This window comes from Chelon labrosus (assembly GCF_963514085.1).
Source record: "Chelon labrosus genome assembly, chromosome: 6".
In the NCBI taxonomy this organism is placed as follows: Eukaryota; Metazoa; Chordata; class Actinopteri; order Mugiliformes; family Mugilidae; genus Chelon; species Chelon labrosus.
The window spans coordinates 22,929,302-22,952,366 of record NC_140342.1 but is presented as its reverse complement, the minus strand read 5'-3'; the positions used below and the strand labels follow the sequence as shown (position 1 = coordinate 22,952,366).

The 23,065-nt window shown below is 46.0% G+C and overlaps 1 protein-coding gene across 3 annotated transcripts in view; it reads left to right on the top strand.

The window, feature by feature from the left end:
• cadm3 (cell adhesion molecule 3) overlaps positions 1-23,065 on the top strand; it is a 95,673-nt gene that overhangs the window by 52,840 nt on the left and 19,768 nt on the right. For all 3 annotated transcript variants that reach the window (XM_084547109.1, XM_084547108.1, XM_084547110.1), the window contains exons 4-5: positions 8,338-8,490; positions 15,458-15,595. In XM_084547109.1, the coding sequence (XP_084403235.1) occupies positions 8,338-8,490; positions 15,458-15,595 (291 nt within the window). The remainder of the gene's footprint in view (positions 1-8,337; positions 8,491-15,457; positions 15,596-23,065) is intronic.

The following is a 23,065-nucleotide window of genomic DNA, read 5'->3' as shown; positions in this document are numbered from 1 at the left end:
CCGCTGGTTTCCTTGGAAGAAGGTGGAGGGAGTTTTTCCACTTTTGTTTCAGCGAGTTGACATTTTGGCACCTCTGACCTTTCTCATGTTGCGTCGAAACACTGGTTTATAGAGCTATAAATATAAAGGCTGCAGCACAGCAGAGTTAGAGCGTGTGCTTCCCTCGGCCTGGTTTTCCTCAAATCCAGCCCTTTATTTGATTCATAAACTGGCGGACCACAAAGTTGAAGCTCTCCCCGCTCGTTTGCAAAGACTCGGACGACGACTGTAACCCAAACACGAGGCTGACAGCTGGTTATTTTAACTCAGCGTAATGGCGAATGTAAAGAAATGCCGACAGCACGTCTAAAGCTCGCTAATTAACGCGTTACATCTGGTTTGTGTCACCCGCATGAAAACTGAAGTGTTCATGACGGAGTTTATAAAATGAATTGTCGCTGCTCCTTCGCAGTCTTTATTTAAAGCTGATCCGACAGTCCTCCTGGCTCCTTCTTCAAACTTATATTACTGCATCAATATTCTCCCCTGCCTCTCAGCAAGAGCTCGCACACGTCCAGCTCTTCCTTTAAACCAACCTCTCGGTTCATCCTCCACAAGCGAGGACGGCGATGCGATGACACTGCGGCCTTGCAGACATAAGAGAGAGCTGCACGACGCACCTCGCCAGCAATTAGCGCCAGTCAAATCAAAACACTGCAGGGCATAGAGGGACGTAAGGAGAAAAAAAATAATAAATAATAAAGTCCCACTGCACTCTGCATTAATTTGATCTTTTGCCTTGGAAAAAAAAAAATTAAAAATGAGCAGCAAGTTAATGTGACGCAGACATCCTAAAGCAGCTGAAAGCGGCGGCGGCGGGCTGATAGTGACGGCCATTATGATAATTACCTCCTTGACTTCTTTCTTTTTTTTTACCCATAAAGGTGAGGAAAGATGAGGAAAGACGAGGAAATAATTTGTCCTTCAGCGTTTTACTTTTCATTCTGTCGTGCTTCCTTTTTAATCCTTCTGCACACGACCGAGCAGCCGTGCAGAGCAGTGTCTTCTCCGAGGATGTGTCATTGGTCAGTGTTATTTGCCAGAAATCCCCACTGGTCTTTATTTATTTATTTATTTTTTTTAAATGCAGCTGTAAATACTACATGGCAGGATTGCATTGGCATGTCACTCGAAGCCGATACACCGTTGGGAACATTTCTCTCTCAAGTTTCAACTGGAACTAATACCTCCTTGCTTCAATTTGCACCACCCTGGGCAAAAGTTAGCTTCATCTCGCTCCGTTTCCCTCTTCCCATTGATTTTTGCATACATTTGCGCGGCTGTCTCTTGAGTGATTATTTATCTTTTTGTCTGAAGGTAGGGCAAGAGAGAGAAAAGAGAATGTAGAGGGAGGACGTGGCGCTAGGAAGAAGAAGAAGAAGAAGAGGAGGAGGGAGGTGGGGAGGTGGATAAAACAGACAGGGGGTGTGGGGTTTATCAAGTGCTTCGTAGTTGGCACACTGATCCGGGATCAATTGACGCTCTCGGATCAGTGGGGACGCCATGATCAAGGGAAGCCCGCGGTCACTGAACCCAGATCAGCTGTCGGAAAGGACGGATAATTAGGGAGCCGGGGATAATATTCAGAAACAGATGGGAGGATGGAGGCGACATGTGTGGGAGAACGAGGGAGGTAGGGAGAGAGGGAGAAAAGGAAGGAGCGAGCCAGTCTCTTTGGATGAGAGTGTCAGCTGAGTGCCTAAAACAAAATCCCAAAGTGGTGAGGGCGATGGAGAGAAAGACGAGGAGAAGATGAAAGAGAAAGAACAGGGAAGGGAAGGAGGAAGGCGGATCGATGCGAAGGGAGACTGACGGAGCAAGAAGCAGGATGCAGAGGTGAAGCATCCAGATCCAGGTTGAAGCATTGAGGGAGATGTCATGATGGAGAAGCCGAGAAGGACAGAAATACACAAATATTGGCGTGTAACTGATGGACTTTGCTTCTGCAACACAGGTTTCTTCCCTGTCGCGCCAATAAAGCAAATTTGAATTTGAGAGACTTCTCAGAAGAGCTGAAACTTGGTTGGAAGGAAAGGCAGGAGGTAGATGAAAAAGGAATATATATATATATATGTGTGTGTGTGTGCACTCAGCATGTGTTGTGAGAGAATCCCCCTCTTCCCGAATGTTTGAAGTTGAAAGAGCATGAGAGAGATTGAGGGGAGAAGGTGGAGGAAGAAGACGAGCGGGCGCAAAAATAGCTGCTGTGACCAGATCAACAGTTGGACCTTTGGGGAGTATAGAGTCTGGGGTTTGAGCTGCAGACAGGAAACGCTGTCTGGCCAAACACGCACACACGCTAACAAGCACTGATATACAAAAAAAAATAGGGTTTGTACGCTGGTAAACAGATCTTGTACTTGTAATCAACACACAGGCTGCATCTTCAAAGCCCATAGCTCTCTCCCGATACCTTTTAGAAACCTGCACTCCCGTAATTGACACACGTAGACGCGCTGAACAGCAGGGTAGAAGAAGATGGTGTTTGTGTTCACATTTCCAAAAGTTTTATTCATCATAAAAGCACAGGAGTCTCAGAGATAATTACTCAACACTATGAGGGAGATAATCTGCCTTTTGTGCTTCTGAACATGCACACCGATGAGGCATAACATTATAACCGCCTTAATATGGTGTAGGTCTCCCTTGTGCCTCTGAAACTCATTAGAGAATGGACATGGGTCTTCTGAAGGTGTCCAGTGGTGTCTGGCAACACAATGTTGTTAGTTTTGGTCCTATGGGTTGAGGGGAGGGGCCTCTGTGGATCATCCCACAGATACTTGATCAGTTCGGAGGCCAGGTCAACACCTTGTGCTGTTCTTCATGTTTTTTTGAGTTGTTCCTAAAACGTTTTTGTGTGTGTGCCTGTGTCAGGCTGCATCCTGCTACGGGATGGCTGCTGCCATCAAGGAGTGTCATTGCTATGGGGTGGGGGGTGCCTGGTCTGGTCTAGGTGGCTGCTACATGTCTAAGTGACATCCACTTGAGTGAATGCCAGCTCCAAAAGTTTCCCAGCTGAGCACTGAATTGTCAAAAGATGGTCAATGTTATTAACTTCTCCTGTCAGTGGTCATAATGTTGTGGCTGGATCGGTGTATGTCACCCAAAATCTGGCCAAATGTTGCTTGTGGGTATTGTTAGTGGTATTTTAGAGTTTGTTGTTTCCTGAGAAGATATTTAAAATACTAGCACATCATCATGCGTTTACTTCACCTGTCAGTGGTTTTAATGTTTTGGCTGACTGGTGTACTTGCCAATATTTGTAGAGGATACAGAATTACGTTGGTACGCTGTGTTAAAACAAGCGAAGGCCAGCTAAATAATGTCTAATTAAGTTGCATCTGTGTTTTTAATGTGTTAAGATCTGTTAAACTACTAATAACGGTATTAGACAGGAGGCTGCTATGAACAGACTGCTCCATGGTAACAAGTCCTGTTTCCGAAACTCTCGGATTATCTCAACTTCATTACCGGGAACTCTTTTTCTGTCTGTTTAGCAGATGGCTCTTAGTCCTGCAAAACCCATGAGCCTCAAGTCGACGTCGCTCTGCAGAGGAACTCAGTCAGAGGCCCAAAACGGGACTGTAGCAAATTCTAAAGGTCCCTTTGTCGCGAACAGAAACAACACGTTGCACAACAGTTGGTGAAATCCTCAGAAAGTGACCAACAAATCCGAAAGAAAAATCGACAGCTGTGCGCGTGTGCTTCGTCAGATCCCCACCAATGCATAATGTTTAATTTACAGTTAGCTTCCTGCTATTGGTGCGAGAGACTGAATTTGTGTGAAAAAAAACAAATCTTCTTCTTTTTGCGAGTTATAGATAATAAAAGGGTATTTTGAAAGGAACCAGAAAGCCAGTTACGCAACAAAAAGCCTCAGCCGGACTCACTCATCCTTTGTTATGATAATTTCCACCAAGGAAATTGTTTGGACTCTCTTTTCACCCCCTGTCAAACCACTAATGTGTAGGTTGCTGTCGCGTTGTGCCCCGCTACGCGAGCTGGTTTCTTAATTCGTGCAAAAATAGTTTTGCACTTTCTGCTTTTCAATTTATTGGAATGAGAAGAGAGGAGGCTAGAGCGCTAACTTCAACTTGTTTGGGAGGTTTTAAACATTTCTGTGCGTGCCTCCAAGTGGTGAACTCTGAGCTTAGATGTTCCGTCCAAGCCTGGGAAGCGCTCCAGATGTCAGTCACCTAACAACTCCACAGGACTCCAGCTTCTCAACTATATATATATCTACACAGACGCGCAGCTTGTCCATTAATCCAGTTTATCTCAAAAGCTAAAAATTCATGACATCCCTTCGCCGTGGAAACGAAAGCCAAACAGCGGCGCGTGACCTATCGGCGGACCGCTTACGTTGCCCACCTCAGACTCAACAGGCACATGCGCAATTATCAGTGGCCTCTCGATCAATACGTACCCCCGTAACTAGATATCATATCGTATATTTTTCAAAATCCATCTCGCCCGTGCTCGCCAGCAATAAACATCATTTGTAATGAAAAAAGGGAGGGAAAGAGCCCGGAGAGTGGAAGGAAGGATCACGGGTGAGATGGAAGGGGGCAAGAAGATGAGAAAGAAAAGGGGGGGTTGAGTATAAACGAGGAGAAGAGAATTAAGGAGACCGATAGTTGAGTACAAGGTCCGGAGGGCATGGATGAGTGTGTGAATACAGAGAGAGAGAGAATGAGTGACCGTGTGCTTCACAACCTGCCCCCCCCCCCCCGCACAAGGAGGGCAGCTCATGAAGACAAATGTAGTGACCTTGCTTTGAGATAAGGGATGAAGATAGAGTAGTTTTGGACGAAATAACTGAGAAAATACCAAGAGAGAGACGGAGGTGTGTATTATATGTGTGTGTTTGTGTTTGTGTGTGTGTGTGGGAGTGTAAAAGACATAGACAGGCGAACAGACAGATGGAGTGATGTGATGGAGAGACGGGGAGATAATAGTTAGACAGAGATACAGAGACAAACAGATGTGGCTCAATACCGAGAAAGCCAAATAAATAATAAGACAGGAAAACAGACAAGGGCCAGTATGAAACTCCACACATGGACACACACACACACACACAGAGGCAAACAAACACACATTTGGACTCCATCACCGTTTGCTGGCGTTAGTTACAGTCACAACAGGAGTCTTAATCTCCATCCATCCATTGTCTAAAACCACTTTTACTGTAAGGGGTTGCAGGAGGCCGGAGTCTATCCCAGGGAACATCCCGGACAGGTCACCGGTCTATCACATTTAGAGACAAACAGCCATTCTACGGCCAGTTTAAAATCTAGCATGCGTGTCTTTGAACTGAGGACGGAAGTTGGAGCAAGCCCGGAGAAAACCCACACAGGCGCAGAGGGGGGAACATGGTTGATTCAAACCCATAAATCATCTCTCTGGGAGGCAACAGTGCAAACCACTCCATCCACATGCTGCTGAATGCCTAACCCTGTCTTAGTGGTCTTCGTTGGAAACAGAAGCTACCATCAAGCAAAATACGTACTGTAGATCAGGCTTAGCATTATGACCGCCTTCCTAATATGGTGTAGGAGTCCCTTGTGCCTCCAAAACAAGTTCTGACTCATCAGAGAATGGACATGGGCCTTCTGAGGGTGTCCTGTGGTGTCTGGCAACAGGATGTTGTTAGTGGGGAGGGGCCTCTGTGGATCATCCCACAGATACTTGATCTGGGTTAGGGTTAGCTTGTGCAGTTCTTCATGTTTTTTTGAGTTGTTCCTAAACCGTTTGTGTGTCTGTGTCAGGGTGCATCTTGCTAGGGATGGCTGCTGTCATCAAGGAGTGTCATTTCAATGGGGTGGGGGTCTCAGGTCTGGTCTAGGTGGGTGCTACAAGTCTAAGGTCCAAAGGTTTCCCAGCAGAACATTGAATTGTCACAAGATGGTCAAGGCTATTAACTTCTCCTGGTCATGGTCATAATGATATGCCTGATTGGTTTATTTGAAATGTTTGTGACAGGCAATCAGATCAACCATATTTTGTGGTAGGACATAGACTGAACTACAATCTGAGGAGCTTTGAAACCAAGACTGCAGTCAGTGTCCCTAGCCAGTGTCGTCAGAAGAGGCACATACCAGAGTTGTTTTCAACCTCTTCTGAATGTTGTCCCACACACAAAACACTCTGTCCTAGGACACCGAGTGGTCACACCAAATCGGTTCAACCACAAGAACATAGCTTGTGCTCTGGGAAGATGGATTCCTGTGTGATCCGACCGGCTCAAAAAGTTAAGAAGGGGTCAGCAGGGCTACTCACCGTTTTCTTGCCAGATTTGGCGTTTGCACTTTTAAGACTACTTTGGCAGACGTTCAATCCTTTTACAAGAGGAGAGTTGTTTCTCAGACCAAGTGCTTGGCGGTCAACTAGTCAACCTTCCCGCTGCCAGGTAGAAGCTTGTAGGAGCCGTGAATGCACCTAATGACCAGAGGTCGCTGTCTGATCTCCGTTGTTCGTCCGTATCAACTCGCTCTTGTGTTTGAATTCGAATTTTTTAGCTTTACCATCCTCTCCTCAACATTCCCTTCAGTGGGTTAATCCCCGTGTTTGGATCAGTTTGTTCAACAGCCAACTTAAGACGTTTGTGAGTTCAGAGACGGATTTCGGGGTGTAGTAAAACTGCACCTAATAGGGAAGCAAGTTAGAGTCAGTTGGTTTTAGTTTGACTTGAACTTTTTCACTGGAACAGCCAAAGGCGATGGTTGTTCTCGAACTGTGCAACGGCAGAAGTTAGAAGCTGACAAGTTGGGTTTCTCTACGTCGTTTTTAAGGAGGTGGGGAGTCATTCAGAACCGAAGGAGCCGCTTTGACGACTGGAGAACGTCTTCAAGAAACCCTACATGTCCACTTGCCTTTTTTTGGGTTATACCTCCCTTTCTCATCCTAGGACAACTAGCAATACCCAGAATGCATCAGTTAGCTTAGCTGACTCCAATCAAAGTATAGCTCTGCAGTAACTTCAAACAACTTTGACTGCGAGAACGAATCTATTGAGCCGTTCAATCTACTTGCCCTCAACAGTTTTTTTTTCTTCTTGCTTCTTGCAGGTACACCTGCTGTCTTTTAGTCTGGTTGTTAAACTTTCGGTCATTATTTGAGTCGACTCGACGGAGAACAAAGCTGAAAAAGCCTTTCCCCGAGACAGAGAGTCAGACAGACGGGCAGATGGGAAGACAGGCAGCAATCAGAGAGCACAAACACCGCAGAGGTCAATGCTATCACGGAAACGAGTGGTTATTTCGTAGCATTTCATCATCATCATCTATCTCGGTCGCCTGTGCTCCCTCTCTCTCTCCCTCTCCCTCTCTCTCTGTCTCTCTTTCATGGCTGGATTTCTCATTGATGACAAAGCCGTTTATGTCTCTCTTATGTCCCCCCCCCCCCCACCACCACCACCACCGCTGTCTCCTCTCCTCTCTCTGTCTTCCTTCCCCACCCATCCCCCATGGGCGCCTCCTTATTCTTCTTGCTATTTGTGCTTCCTCGTGTTTTATTTTTCTCTCTTTCTCATTTTCCTTCTTTCATGCACTTTCTTTCTTTTGTCTCTCGTTCTCAATTTGTGTCTCCTCTTCGCTCTCTCTCCCTTCGCTCTTTGTTTTCCTTTTGCCTTGCTCGAGCTTACGTCTTTGCTATTTTTTACTCCTTTCACCTCGTCTTCGTCACTCCTCCTTCGCCTCCTCTTCCTCTCTCTTACATCATTTCTCCCTCCCTACCTCCTCCTTTTCTCCATCTGAATCGTCTTTCTTACTTCTCACTCTTCGTCCTTAAAACACTTATTTTCACTTCATACTTCCTTCGTCTTCGTTCTCTCCACTTTCCTTTACAGCCTTCTCCCTCTCGCCTCCTTCTTTCCCTCTCACACCGTCTCACCTCCTTTCCTCCTCTCCTTTTCTCTCATCACCCTCCCACCCACCTCACCTGCCTTTCTAACCGTCCTCCATTGTCTTCCTCCTCGTGTCGCCTCCTTCGCTTTTCTTCTCACATCTTTACCTTCTATTGTTTCATTTCTTCTTCTATCTATGTGCATCGCTCTCCTCTCTCCTTCTTCCTACCCAAAGGCCCCGGTCTGACACCTCCTCACCCCCCTCCCCCTTCTCCCTTCCTCTCCATCCTCCTATCTCTACCTCTTTCCTGCCACAGTTTAAAAGCAAGAAAACAAGAATCAATCGAATTTAAAGTGCGCCTAATAAAACTTCTTCTTCTTTAACGAGCCACAAAGCATCGTTTTAATTGCTCCTCCTCCTCATCTTCGTCTTCTTCCTCTTCCTTCCTCAGCACTGAGAGATAACCGCATCCAGCTGCACCGCTCGACATCCACCGAGCTCTCCATCACCATCGCCGATGTGCAGCTGTCCGACGAGGGCGAGTACACCTGCTCCATCTTCACCATGCCGGTCCGCACCGCCCGCGCCACCGTCACCGTGCTAGGTGGGTCACGCAAACACAAGTGTGTGTGCATATATGTGTGTGTATGTGTACGCTGTGCACATTGGGGGGAAATCTGTCACCTTCATTTTTCAAGAAACAGATGTTGCAACTTTTGCAGCCCTTAAAATAAACTCTGGACTGCGTGCATCCAGCTGTCAAGGATAGTTTTATATTAATTCGAGCAGCATGTGAAAAGAGAACTTGATCTTTATGGTATTTTTTTTTCCAAAATTTTTCATTCAATATGTTCAATATTGGCTAAACTTTTATTCTGGACACAGAAATGAACCATTCTGTGTCCAGTCTGTCCAAGGTTTCTTCATATTGTGTTTCAACACAGGCCTGTCTGGCAATATTTCCTTGTTCTCGCTGAGGGCTAATGCTGCAGGAGAAGATTTGCTCCTTCTTTGTGTTCCCCCTCAGACACATCTCCTTTGAGACTGATCGACATCTTTACAAATCAGCTCGACTGCCGTCTATTATAATTAATCTTGTAGACCTGTAGGATTGTGACAAAGCGAAACGGCTCACCTGAAGCTTCTTTTCACATTTCCTCCAGTCGTCCTTTTGTTTAAATTGAAACTTTTTTTTTATACCGGTCCCCTTTTGTGCAGAACACAGTAAATGTAAACGCATCAAATTACAGAATAGGTCACCTTAACTCAGAAAATAATAAAAAAAAATTTCACCTTGAGACGCCGCTGTGATTTTGTGTTAGCCTCACCTACCCTGCAGAGTATGCCCTCTTTCAGAGCTAAATGAAGTCTGACCCTGTGGATGCCCATTGTAACTGTGACTTTCTGTGGAAAGGTGCTTGTCGGCATGAAGCGGTGTTGATACTTCAGTAAGTCAGAGCTGACTTTCATCAAGTTAGGGGACTTGTGGAGGAGGGGTTTGAAAAGAAGAGCGGCAAAGACTTTGGCTTCCTAGAATGGATGAACACAGCGTTGTACATAATGCAACTTGATAGGCATCTTCTCATTAGACCTTGTCGGGGCTCACAGGGAGCCTACTCCAGCTGGCATCAGGCGAGAGGCCGGGTACAGCCCGTCATCTGGCCATCACCATACATACACCGATCAGCCATAACATTAAAACCACTGACAGGAGAAGTGAATAACATTTAAAACATCTTCAGTGCCCTGCTGGGAAACTTTTGGACCTGGCATTCATTGGTGTGGATGTTACTTAGACATGTAGCACCCACCTAGGCCAGACCAGGCACCCCTACCCCATAGCAATGACACTCCTTGATGGCAGCAGCCATCCCCAGCAGGATGCATGAAACGGGATGCAAAAAAACATGAAGAACAGCAGAAGGTGTTGACCTGGCCTCCAAATTGATCAAGTATATGTATGATGATCCACAGAGGCGCCTCCCCTCAACCCGTAGGACCAAAACTAACAACATTGTGTTGCCAGACACCACAGGACACCCTCAGAAGGCCCATGTCCATTCTCTGATGAGTCCCAACTGTTTTGGAGGCACAAGGGAGACCTGCACGATGTGAAGAAGCTAGGGCACACAGAGAACACCAACGTAGGCACATGAAGGCTTCAAACAGAAAGGTCCAAGACACCTGGCCGGTTTGAAACTACAACCTTCCTGATGCCAGCTCATCCTGGGCTCCTTAAGATCAGTAACGTCGTCTTTATATGTGGAATTTGAAGAATTAAAGATAAAAAGAAAACTGCTTTGACGGCACGCTGCTAGGACTCTGCAGCCTTCCTTGTAACGGCTTCATCCAGTTTGATCCAGATCCTTGCTTATATACCGTTAACCTTTGTGTAAGGTCGTGACCTCATATCACTCTCGTGTACAGATGAACCAGCTCCACTCATCTTCAGAGAGATGGATGTTATTGCCTACGTGTGATGCTTCCCCCACAGCCTGCAATAAATTGCGCTCGCGTCGGTGAAGAGTGGGGCCTTTTTTTATTGATTGCTAATCCACAAATAGTCTTTCAAGTATTGATTTTTATTAGTGGAGCTGTTATTGCTGCTCGGTGTCGGCTTATTCCAGGCTGCCTTTTGCGGTTTCGCCCGAAGACGGAAAGAACTAAGCTGCGGGCTTGGCAATAATGTGATGCGTCGGCTAATGGCCGCATAAGCACAATGGAGACTTGGTGTTGGTGGTGGTGTTGTGTATACGCGGAATAGACAGCTGGTGAGATATTCCTGGGAGGTTATGACGGGCAGCTTTACAGCCAACACTTCAGGGCATCCAATCCCACTTCTAAATTGGTGTTTAATCAGATCGAGTTGTTCTCTGCGTTGATCACGGGAAAAGAAAAAACTGCATTTATATGCAAAGAAGTGGGCTTGGATGACTTAAATTTGCATTTCTTAGTGATACGCAAAAAGACTGTTTTTGTTCTGTAAGTTCATTAGTGATATCGAGGAGTGTTTTTTTTATTTTTTATCTGTGCTTGTCGTTTCCTCTCAGTTTTCTAATTCAATGCATCATAATTTGCCAACAAATTCTTGGATGAAAGCCCGAGCTGCGGAGGGTTTTCTGGCTAATTCTCCTGGAGAATGCACTTAGTGGAAACGAGAGATGCTAAAATTGAGATATTTAGGGAGGGGCGAGGGGTAGTTTATGTTTACACGGCTGCTCCGTAGCTCCGGGGCTAAAGGGCCGGGTCCCACCAAATTTGGGGATCAACATCAGTGGGAGCGTCCTTGCACGTATCACATTGCTGTGGATTTTTATTTGGCTCGTCGGTGGCGCTTTGAAGCATAAATGTCGCCGCGCCCTGCGATGTTAGCATGCTGTTTGTGTATATGCAAGGGAGGGGGGATCGCGAGGGTGAACGCAGGTCGACTACAGCTCTTAAAATTCATATTAATATGAGAATCACTCCTCCGTATTGCTTCCAATTTTGTGGTAATTGTGAGTCAAGCATTTTTTTATTCGCTGTAATTGACGGCTGTGACACTGTATTCTGCGTTCAATACATATTTCATGACCCCTGAGAGGGAGCCGAGACATTAAAAATGGATGGTAAAATGTCTAAAACGCGCGGACCCCTATGGGAGAACCAGGCAAAGATATCTAGCTTCATAGCAAAGCAGTGTTGGTATGTGTGTGTGTGTGTGTTTTTTACGCCTTGTTTTGACATGTGCAGGCCCTGACAGTCACACACACACAATTACGCACCAAAGCATAACTGCTGAGTGCGGTCAGTCCGAAACAGCTGCGCGTCTGTGAGAATGAAATGTGTGGCGTGCCTCCGCTCCGTCTCGGGCTAAGCAGAGAATAATTTATATTGGCTTTATTCTCTTTTCTTCGTCTTGTAGAGGAAGGGGTCTCGACAGGGCTTCTCCAGCCAGTTCTATACGTGCAGTATTATTCCCTCATTAATATTCAATGCTACTTTACTGCCAGAGAGCTTCCGCGCACGGTGCACTACATCAAATACCGCTACATTAAAAATTGACCAGGTTTTTATTTTTTTTTTTCCTGATGTATACCTTGGTTAGTCCACAGGGCTTCTTATTGGTTCCTCTATTTGTCTTATCTGCAGTGGTGTGAACAGAATTTAATTTAATACAAAAGCATCTCTTGGAAATTATTTCACAAAATACTTGCGCGAAAAAGTCTTTTAATGAAATTCATCATCCTTCCTGGCGTCCGATCTCACCTCGGCTCCATCGACGTCCACCTTCTAACTTCTTTCCTTCCTTCCTTCCTTCCTTCTTTCTACTCTTTCAGCTTTATCTTCTTTCTCTTCCTCCTTGTCCATAACTCTCTCTCTCCTTCCGGGCCTTAATGGACAAAGACGCCAGTTTGCTCTAGATGGCAAAGCCGAGTGTTTCATTATCATTTTCAAAAACCAGAACGGCAGTAAACTTCGCCAACACTTGGGGAAAAGTGCCGCCCACAACGGCTCCAGATGGAGTAGGAAAAAAAAAAATGTTCTCCTCTTGCCTTCAGCCACGATGGTGAAGACGAAGTGGACACTGAAATGTTTGCCAGGATTGTTGTGTTGATTCTTCTTCCTACTTGTTAGCATAGCAGTAAAGCAAGAAGTGGCTTATTTCTTTTTGCTGGAATTTTAAAGAAAAACCCCTTGGAGAGGAAGATGTACACCGATCAGCCACAACATTAAAACCACTGACAGGAGAAGTGAATAACATCGACCGTCTTGTGACAATTCAATGTTCTTCTGGGAAACCTTTGGACCTTAGACATGTGGCACCCACCTAGGCCACAAACAACATTTGACCAGATTTTGGTGACATACACAGATCCAGCCGCAACATTATGACTACTGAAAGGACAAGTAAATAACATTGACCATCTTGTAACAATTCGATGTTCTTTGGACCTGGCATTCATTCATGTGGATGTTACTTAGACATGTAGCCCCCACCTAGACCAGACCAGGCACCCCTCACCCCATAGCAATGACACTCCTTGATGGCAGCAGGCATGCCCAGCAGGATGCAGCCTGACACAGACACACACACAAAAACACTTCACTGTTCACTAACAAGACCACGGCTCTTGATATTCAAAGAAGTTTATTTGACCAGGTTATAGAGATGGGAAAGATCGGAGATCGAACGGAAGGGTCGAGGGGTCGAGGGTTCGAGGGGTTGAGGGGTCGAGGGGTCGAGGGGAAGGAGAAGAGAATTGAGTAGCAACTGATGATGATCCTTGGACAACTGGACGTAGGAACCCAGGGAGAGAGATTCAGGGTGGGGGCATATCTCTGGAGGTGTCGGCTCCTTGACCCCCTGGTTCCTGCAAAGAGATTGTAAAGGAGAAGAGAGAACAGAGAGGGTCGGGGTGGAGGGGTTTGAGAACTGAGTCAAACGGGCGAGGAGAGGTTAGGTGCGTCTATATAGGCAGGTGCGGGTAATTGGGTGTTTGAGGCGTGATCCTGTTCCTGAACCTCAGTTATTTAACTTCATAACATGAAGAAATTCACTAGATCCCAAACTGATCTAGTATCTGTGGGATGATCCACTGAGGAGGCCCCTCCCCTCAACCCATAGGACCCCCCACTAACAACAGGACACCCTCAGAAGGCCCATGTCCATTCTCTGATGAGTCACAGCTGTTTTAGAGGCACAAGGGAAACCTACACAATATTAGGAAGGTGGTCATAATGTTATGCCTGATCGGTGCATCAGGAAAAATTCAGCCGGTGTTTCACTTGGCTGGAGTTTTTTTTATGAATGTGACCTTTGGCTCATGTTGTCCTTCTTCCCCTCTCAGTCCTTCGTATAAGCTGTCACCTAAGGCACAAGTACCACCCCCCCAAAAAAATCCAATCAGCCTCACTGAGTCTCTCTAACTCCCATCTAGGCTTTTAGATAATGAATTCTGGGAGTTTTTTTTAATAATTTCTGCAAAATTTAATTTACTTGACATTTTGAACTGACTTGAAGTATAGAGAATGAACAGTTACTATTTACCAGACTGACTTGAACTGCAGAAATGCCAAGGCTGTCAGAAGTAACACAGAGCCCGTGCCGCTGATTCTAAAGGGATAACGCTTTATTATTATTCTCACGGAATTAATTGCATCTCCACAATCATCTGGGCAGACAGCCGTCCTGCCATTCGGGTGGGGGGGCTTTTTGTTGCAAATGTTTGAATACTTAATATGTGCGCCACAGGTACTGCTGTTATGTTAGGTTAATGGAGGATTTTATCACTTTATTTTCTGGAATATTTTTGTCTCCGCATTCAGCTTCTGTCACGGTTTGAAGTCTCTGTTTTTCAAGTTTGTCACGAGACACAAACGCGCTGCAGAGTCTGACCTTTTTTTTTCTCCTTTCGGACGAATAAAGAAAAGAAATTAGGCACAGCGAGAGTGCGCCGCGCGCTATCGTGGAAACGCAGACTGTTTGTTGAGCAGCGAAAAAAAAAAAAAGGCGTCAGTATGCGTTTCCATACGGCTCTGGACGGTGATGGATAGGGCTTGATGCTGATAAATCGGCGCTGGTTCCGGATCCATAGAGAGCAGTTTCTTTCCTAATGCTATAATAAACTTCTGTGTTTCTGCTTTCACTTATATCCATTAAGTCGCAGTAGGCAGCCGATTGAATTGAGTTATGGCGTCATGCTACCTTGTATAAAAATGATTCCAACTGCTGCTGAATGGAGAAGTCTTAATTATTCCAATAACTTGTTGTTACACAATGGGTTGCAACCAAGAAATATTTTCCCTATGGATTAATCTGCCAATTTGTTTCTTTTGATTCACTGACTCAGTGGAGACTGTTGATTTTTGACAGCCCGAGTTAATTTACTGCATCCAGGCTGCTTGTTATGTTCGAAAGGAATCACAAAACCCAAAGATATTCATCACATACGACAAAGAAAGTAAAAACTAAACAATGTTTGTCTTTTTTTTTTTTTGGTAAGAGGCTGGAAACAGGGTGCAAGCATGTTAACCCCAGACCCATCCAACCCAATCTCCTTCTAGGAGAGGTTTAACTGAGCCGTAGCAACAGCAACTTACTTCTGCCTTTACTTCTGAGACCGAAACACAGTCATTATCTGCACAGCCGTACGTAATTGGGCGCTTGTCAGCAAAACAGAGAAATATTCTAGTGGGCCAGCCGTGACAAACACTTCTAATACCGGCGGAGGATTTGATGCTTCTGGAAGGTCATTTTGAGCTGCTCTGCGACGGCTGCGAACCGTTTTGGGTGCAAATCTTTGCAAGACTGCATCATTATTTCTCTCCCGGCTGGTTTCCATCAGAGCCTTCAGAACTGACCGAATAAATTCAAAGCCCCCCGCGTGTGATGCCGAGGATGCTATATCACATTTCGCCGTTGATCTCCATCTATCCCCAATTTGATACGGCAAAACACGCCGTTGCTCGGAGCTCAGCCGTTGGCCTTCGTTTTCTTTGGCTTCAAGGTAAGCCCTGCAGCATAAAAGTTCTCCCTCTTCTATATCTCTCTCACCACTTTCTCTTTATGCCTCCCTGTCTCTCTCCAGGTGTGCCCAGTAAACCTCAGATCTCTGGTTTTGAGGATGCGGTTACGGAGGGGGGCGAAGTCACCTTGACCTGCACCAGCAGCGGCAGCAAACCCCCCGCCAAGCTGCACTGGTACAGAGGAGACGAGGAGCTGACAGGTGAGGGATGCGAGCGTTTTTTGTGAGGTCAGAAAATTGCACGTTTGGCTTGCGGCGCTCTTGGCTTGTGCATTCTTGGAGACGAGGTACGAGGGCGTGGCCGCGTGCGGATTTGTGTGGGAAGTGTATGCATCCGTGCGAGCCGGAGGAATGTTCTGCGGGAATGCAAGGACGTGTGAGTGCGGCCGCCTTGGGTTTGGATTTGCAAGCGCGCGCAGTCGCAGCAGTGGCGCGCATATGCCTCACTGTTGAGCATTTGTGTGGGTTTTTTGGCTTTGTGTGTGTGTGTGTGTGTGTGAGAGAGAGATCATGCTGTGTGTGTGCGTTGCGCCCTTGCCATATTGCCTGCTGCCTTTCTACGTGTCCTAAACCTGTGTCTGCGTGTGTGTGCGAGTGTGAGAGCATGCTGCTCGGGTGTGCGAGCGCAGAAACATGCTGTGATTGCGTTTGCGCCCTTCTTTCTCTCCATTATCCCTTCATATCCTGCACACTCGTGCCTATGCATGTACCTAGACAAAGCGGTTACTGGTGTTTTCTTTTGTTGTGCTGCGCGTGTGTGTTGGTGCAAGTTTATTCATGTGACTGTGTGCGTGTGTTGAACTGCAACATATCTGCAACCGGGAGTGACACAACAACAGAGAGCGAGCGATAGCGTGGGTCGGATCTAGCCGGGGATAACGACAGAATCCTGCAATAAAAGGCAGGGCGGAGGAGAGGATGAAGGGATGAGGTTGAACAGAGGAGCGGAGATAGAGAGAGCTTTGCATGAGGTCAGGCTGACTGGTCTTTTGTTGCAGATAAACGGGAGAAATGAGCAGGGAGGAGAAAGGTGGGGGGGGGGGAGGCGGAGGGAGCACAGAGGGGATGTCATGAGAGGACAAATTAACAGTCTTTTTTTTTTTTCTTCTTCTTAACAGATAAGCTGAGAATCAAGGTAACGACTGGTAGCCTCCGACTCGCACCAGTGTTACTGGCATTTGTGGCGTTTCTCCAAAGTACAAGCGCATTTCCCGTTAACTCCCCCCTCCCCCCCTTCCCCCTCTTCCCCGCCGCCTGCTTCTCGTTGCTTCATCAGTCAGAGGTTTTCTGTTTTGCTTTACTGAGCAGAACAAACATGTTGGAAGTGTTGTTTCTGTCGCCCTTTCGCCCCTTCCGCCATCTGCCCTCGCAAGAAGCGCTGTTAAGCCCCGAGCTCGGTTTGCACTGGAAGAACAGCGCCCTCTGTCTGTCAGCGCGGCCCCCCCCCCAGCAGCAGCAGCAGCCGTCCTGCCAATTCCTACTTCTTCACATAAACTGCAGTGTTTAGACCGGTGGATCTTCTTTGCAATTGCCCCTTCCATAGTAATTATACTAATATAATATGATAAAGATTTATTGATGCGGCAGCAGTCGGGCTTTGTAATGCAAAAATGCCCATCTTGTGTCCTGGTGCCTTGGCAGTGTTAGTGTTTGCTGTAATTATGGATTGAAAGGAATCAAAAGAATGGACCGAAGATACAAAGAGAAGGAGGAATGGGAAGGCTGCCCGCCTGAGGAAAGATTATCTGGTCCTTTTGTTGCAGCTGAACTAAAAACAGGAGACGGAGAGAAAGGAGAGGCTTGTGGAGATTGTTGCTCTTTAGAGGGGTTGGATTTCTGTTTAAAGGGTCAATTCACACAGAATACAAAGAGACGTGTTCCTTCTGTAACCTGTAATGATATCTAGCCATGCAGATGTTTTTTTTTATTATTCGTTTCGGTTCTGACATGCTATTTTCTTAAGATAATAAAAAAAAAAAAGAAACCAGAAACAATGTTTGGATTACCCTGGATAATCTGGAGACCCTACTGTGCAGTTTCCATGCAGCAGAAGAAATAGCACCGCTCCCAGGAATTACATTTCCGTTGCATGTAGCCACACTACATTATTTATATCCACCGTGCATGTAATGCCATTGAAGAGAGTAGCGTGGCCTCTATATATACGTGGCACAGTGGAAGGTTAAGGTGCAGAGGTTGTGGGAGCTCCATGAGCAGACTTCGTATTCTGTCCCAGAACCTGTAGTTATTGTTTGCTTCCCTCTCCGGTCTCCGCAGTCGTCCGCTAACCTCAGCTGTGTTTTCGGCGGCTGACCATATCTGGCACATAAGAGACAGATTTTTAAAACAGAAGCTTTTAAAAGAGGAGATTTCAAAACAGAAGCGTCAGAAGCCCCAACCCCTCGGGGTGCGTTCACACATTCCACGGCTCCTTTAGTGCGGTTCATTTGAACAAGTGTGAACACGGCCCCTCCGAACCTTGATGTGCACCAAACGGGCAGGCCGAGACCTCGGGGCGTCTCGGTTTGTTTCTAAACAAACTCTTCTACAATTCAACTGAAATATGGATGTAGCGCGGACCAAAGGCGTACCTACTGTTCTTTTTATTGTTCTTTATAAATCCCTCTGCATTTAACCCATCAATGGGTAACACGCAGAGTGGCGAGCGCGCTCACACGGAGCACCCAGGGAGCAGTTTGGGTTGTTTTTTTTAGCTATGGACGTAGAATAGTTTTAAACCAGTGACATTATGGTCCCAACGCTGCTGATTTCACGCGAAAGAATAATCAAGAATTTCTGGTTCTGGGAGATATTTGCCCGTTGCAGTTTTGTGCAAGCATCAGACCACTGTGTCCTTGCATTTGTTTGTGTGTACTATGGAGGGATTCCTGGTGCTATTCTGATTCCTTTATACATTCTTCATCCAACGTCCTTGTGAGTTCTCAGATGGGAAGAATACCACCACAAATCCAATGACTGAATTCTGTGGCAAAACTCGCTCCGGAAAAGTGTCCAATGGGGTTGGACTGAACCAAGAGAACAGAACTACAGAGGTCTACGTGGGTCAAATTCCAAAAACGCTACAGTAGATAAACACTAGATCCTACGTTTCCTACAATCAGAGTTGACTGTGTCTTTTGTGAGACGTCGCTATCTGGGAAAGTGTCATGTCCCTATAACTCCACGCTGTCTCAAGGCCCACATTGAGATAACCTTGACAACATCGTTCATCTTGTTTTTGTCCTGCCGTCAGCATCAGGGTCACGACTAGAAAACTAAATGCCACATACACCGATCAGGCATAACATTATGATCACCTTACTAATATTGTGTAGGTCTCCTCCTTGTGCGTCCAAAACAGTTGTGCCTCATCAGAGAATGGACATGGGCCTTCTGAGGGTGTCCTGTGGTGTCTGGCAACACAATGTTGTTAGTTGGGGGCCTTTGAGGGGAGGGGCCTCTGTGGATCATCCCACAGATACTTGATCAGTTTGGGATCTAGTGAATTTAGAGGCCAGGTCAACACCTTGTGCCGTTCTTCATGTTTTTTTGTAGTTGTTCCTAAACCGATTTTGTGTGTGTGCCTGTGTCAGGCTGCATCCTGCTGGGGATGGCTGCTGCCATCAAGGAGTGGGGGGGTGCCTGGTCTGGTCTAGGTGGGTGCTACATGTCTAAGTAACATCCACATGAATGAATGCCAGGTCCAAAAGTTTCCCAGCAGAACACTGGATTGTCACAAGATGGACGATGTTATTTACTTCTCCTGTCGGTGGTCATAATGTTGTGGCTGATCGGTGTATAGAATCAGTGGAGTCTCACTTTAAATAGAGCTAATATTTCTTATTGCCATGCACAAACAGCGTATGTGCAGAAATCAGCGTTGAATTTAATCCGGGGTTTTGCCGAATCAGACGTCTGGACTGGTGATGAGGTTGCTAACCCGAAGGAACGGGGACATTTTGCAAACTGACCCTTTAAATGGAGGGAGAACAGACTCCCTCCACACACACACACACACACACACACTGAGACAGACAGAGAGAGATTTGAAGGAGATCAACTAGATGTGAACGATGGTGTGTTTGAGGCCTCGCCCAGCCGTCCTGACTCTGCACAACAGCAATCAGTCATTGATGGAATGACACACCCTGGCAGACTCACAAACCTGCTCGGTTCAACACGCAAACACTGCTAGATGACAGATGATAATCACACACACACACACACTGTCACACAGTGCTCATCTCCGGCTAGATAGCGGAAGAGCTCTATGGGTCAGTGTGTTCTTATTACAGCTTCTCATTCATGCACTTGCAGTCTGTCTATGTGTGTGTGTGTGTGTGTGTGTGTGTGTGAGCGTACAGACTGCTGCTGCTAACCACTGTCTCCCCGACAGCTTCACTGACAGAATATTGAAAGACGGAGAAGAGAGCGGAGGGAATGGTGGCGGCACAGATGTAGAGAGAGACCGTGTGTGAGAGAGAGAGAGAGAAAGACGCCTTGTATCAGGAAAGTGACAGTGAGGGGCTGCAGAGAAAACAGAGAACAGAGACGAGTGAGTGAATGAACGGCGTGGCGTGTGCGTGCATAAAAATAGACTGCAAGCGAATATACCGAGAGAGAGATGGAAGCTGCAAAAAAATAAAAGACAGAAGGCAAAAGAGAGAGCAGAAGGGGAATTAAGAAAACCACAGAAGAAGAAGAAGAAGAAGTGAGGCAGCTTTGTGGCTGAGTAGGAGCAGATTGGGCGGGAGAGGATGAGGTGAAGGGGGACCGGTATTAAAGAAGAGGGGACTGCAAGGCGCAACAGGAGAGACGGGAAGGAAACGGAGGGAAGGCTGACGAAATGGAGAGAGAAATCCGGAAAGAGGATTTAGACAGAGAGAGAGAGAGAGAGAGAGGGACAGAGTGTAGGAGAGACCGCATAGGAAAGCGGTGGTAATTGAGAAGAATGAAAGGCTAAGAGCTTTGAAGACTGTATTAGTTGTACAGTGTGAAAGGGCTATGGATCATTTAGTGACATCGATGTATTGGATTGAGGATAATGGGGATTTATGGTGGCACTTAAGACCATACCGGTTGAATTCCGGCCCCAAAATTGTCATAATGCAGAACGTGGGGCGGGTCGGCGAAGGGTACACGGGCGTGTGTCCGTACGGAGGGGAGATAATGTAATGGACGAGGAAGACGTGAAGAGGCACCGGAGGATCGGGCAGATGAGAGGCGGACGAAGGATTCGAGTTCTTGATAATTTAAAGAAACCGGCCAGCCCAGCACTGAAGTATTGTGTTCGAGTAAAAGCTCAGAATCTTCTTAAAGTAACAAAAGGAAAAGTACAATGGCTCTCATGAGGCTGCTTTATTATTATTACATAACATTTACTCTCACAGCTTGAAAGGATGTCATGAAATAGCTTTGGGATGATGTATAATCGCAGGAAGTGCTAAAATCTTTCACACGGTCTGGATTTGACTTTTGACTTTGGAAAATGGAAGAAATTCTGCCATTATTAGTCATTTTTTTGAATATTTTTGACTTTTTGAATAATAGCACTGATGCCTCACAGCAAGAAGGTTCTGGGTTTGAATCTTTCTGTGTGGAGTTTGCGTGTTCTCCCTGGGTTCATTGGTGATACTAAATTGTCCGTAGTTGTGCGTGTGAATGGATTTGACTTTTGACTTTGGAAAATGGAAGAAATTCTGCAAACATTAATCTTTTTTTTTTTTAAATATTTTTGACTTTTTGAATAATAGCACTGATGCCTCACAGCAAGAAGGTTCTGGGTTCGAATCCACCGGCCAACTGGGGCCTTTCTGTGTGGAGTTTGCATGTTCTCCCTGGGTTCATTGGTGATTCTAAATTGTCCATAGTTGTGAGTGTGAATGGATTTGACTTTTGACTTTGGAAAACGGAAGAAATTCTGCAAATATTAATCATTTTTTTGAAAATTTTTGACTTTTTGAATAACGCCAAAGCGTTGACTTAAAATGATGTCCGGCCAACAGTCCAACACCAAACTGACAGCTAGAAGGTTCTGGGTACGAATCCACCGGCCGACTGGGGCCTTTCTGTGTGGAGTTTGCATGTTCTCCCTGGGTTCATTGGTGATTCTAAGTTGGCCGTAGGTGTGAGTGTGAATGGTTGTCTGTCTCTCTGTGTTAGCCCTGAGATAGACTGGAGACCTGTCCAGTGTGTACCCCACCTCTCGCCCCAGTGACAGCTGGGATAGGCCGCAATTTCATTTCTTAATACAACATTTGTACATTTAATTTATAACAACGTCACTCTCACCTCGATAGCTCCGCGGAGAGTCTTTTGCATTTAAAAAACACCGCCTCTAAAGTGGCAAATTTCTCACCTCCACCGGTGAAAATAGACGCAGCAGAGACAGAACCAAAAATACATCCCAGCAGCTAGTTCACTCCAGTAATCCAGTAACAGGACTAATCAACTTCCTTTTCTAAATCAGATGACCGGGAGCTTTCATCGGCCGTAATGCGATTAAAGACAGATTCGATTGTTTTAGAACCTTCCCCTTATCCGGAGAGGGGAGGGGAGGGCTTTTTCTAAGTTACTTCATGCTCACATATTGGTTACACATTTTCACACCTTTTGAGATGCCAACTACAACCAGAGTCCTCTGCTTTTGGCGACTGAGCTCCTGCACCCGGAATAGCTGGGAGGGGTCGAGCACCTCTTTCACACTTTCCAGATTTGTTGATGAATAAGAGGAAGTTTCACTTATTCATTCACTTTATTTCCTCAATAATACTCTGAATTCTCATTTTTGTGATTAGTTTTGGTTTTATTTTGGCCTTTAAAAATGTAATTTTGACAACTTTACCAAAGTGCTGACTTAAAAATGATGTCCGGCCAACAGTCCAACACCAAAAGACATTTGAGAAAAACTCTATGCTGAATGAAGACGCCAGTTTAATAACTTCGAACAGCTGTGTATTGTGTATTATTCATTGCTATTTATTGGTCTTGTGTTGCCTCTGCACCAGAGACGGCTTCGTTTGTACTACAGTTTTCCGTTCTCGTAAATGTCTCGAGAGAACCTTGGCAAAATGTCTTCAGATTTGCCGTGCATGACCACTTTCACTGCAACGAAACTCCCTTAAGTCTTCACTACATTCAGCAACGTCAGCATCTAGGCTGGCAAGATGCACGTTTTCAAGTTAAAATGAAAATTTGGTGGAATAATATCACGCACTCAATAATTAGAAGATGCCACTGGCAGCTTCAGCCCCTTCACGACTAAAGCAGCGTTTCTGACCCCTTTGTTCCATCATCTCACGGACTAATCGACTTAATTGTTTCAGCTCTAATCCAGACTTTCTGGTCGCGGGCGGCGCATCTCCACGTCGTCAAGAGTCCCAAACACGCCGGCCCTCGGTAATCGCTGCATCCAGTTGTTTGATCCTCCTAATATGATTATTTTATGGCGTATTGCACGCTCGGGGGTTGATGCATCAGCGGCTCCGGTTCCTCATCCGCATGGCATCACCACCTTGGGGGAAGTTAGTGAGAAGGACGTGCCGCTCGCGCACCTTTATATTCGAGGAACAGGAGTTTTACAGGAAGGTGTGCCATGAAATTTTTAGCAGGTGCAGGAGTGTTGTCGAGTTTAAATATTAAAGAAAGGGAACTGTGCGCAGACTTTTAGGA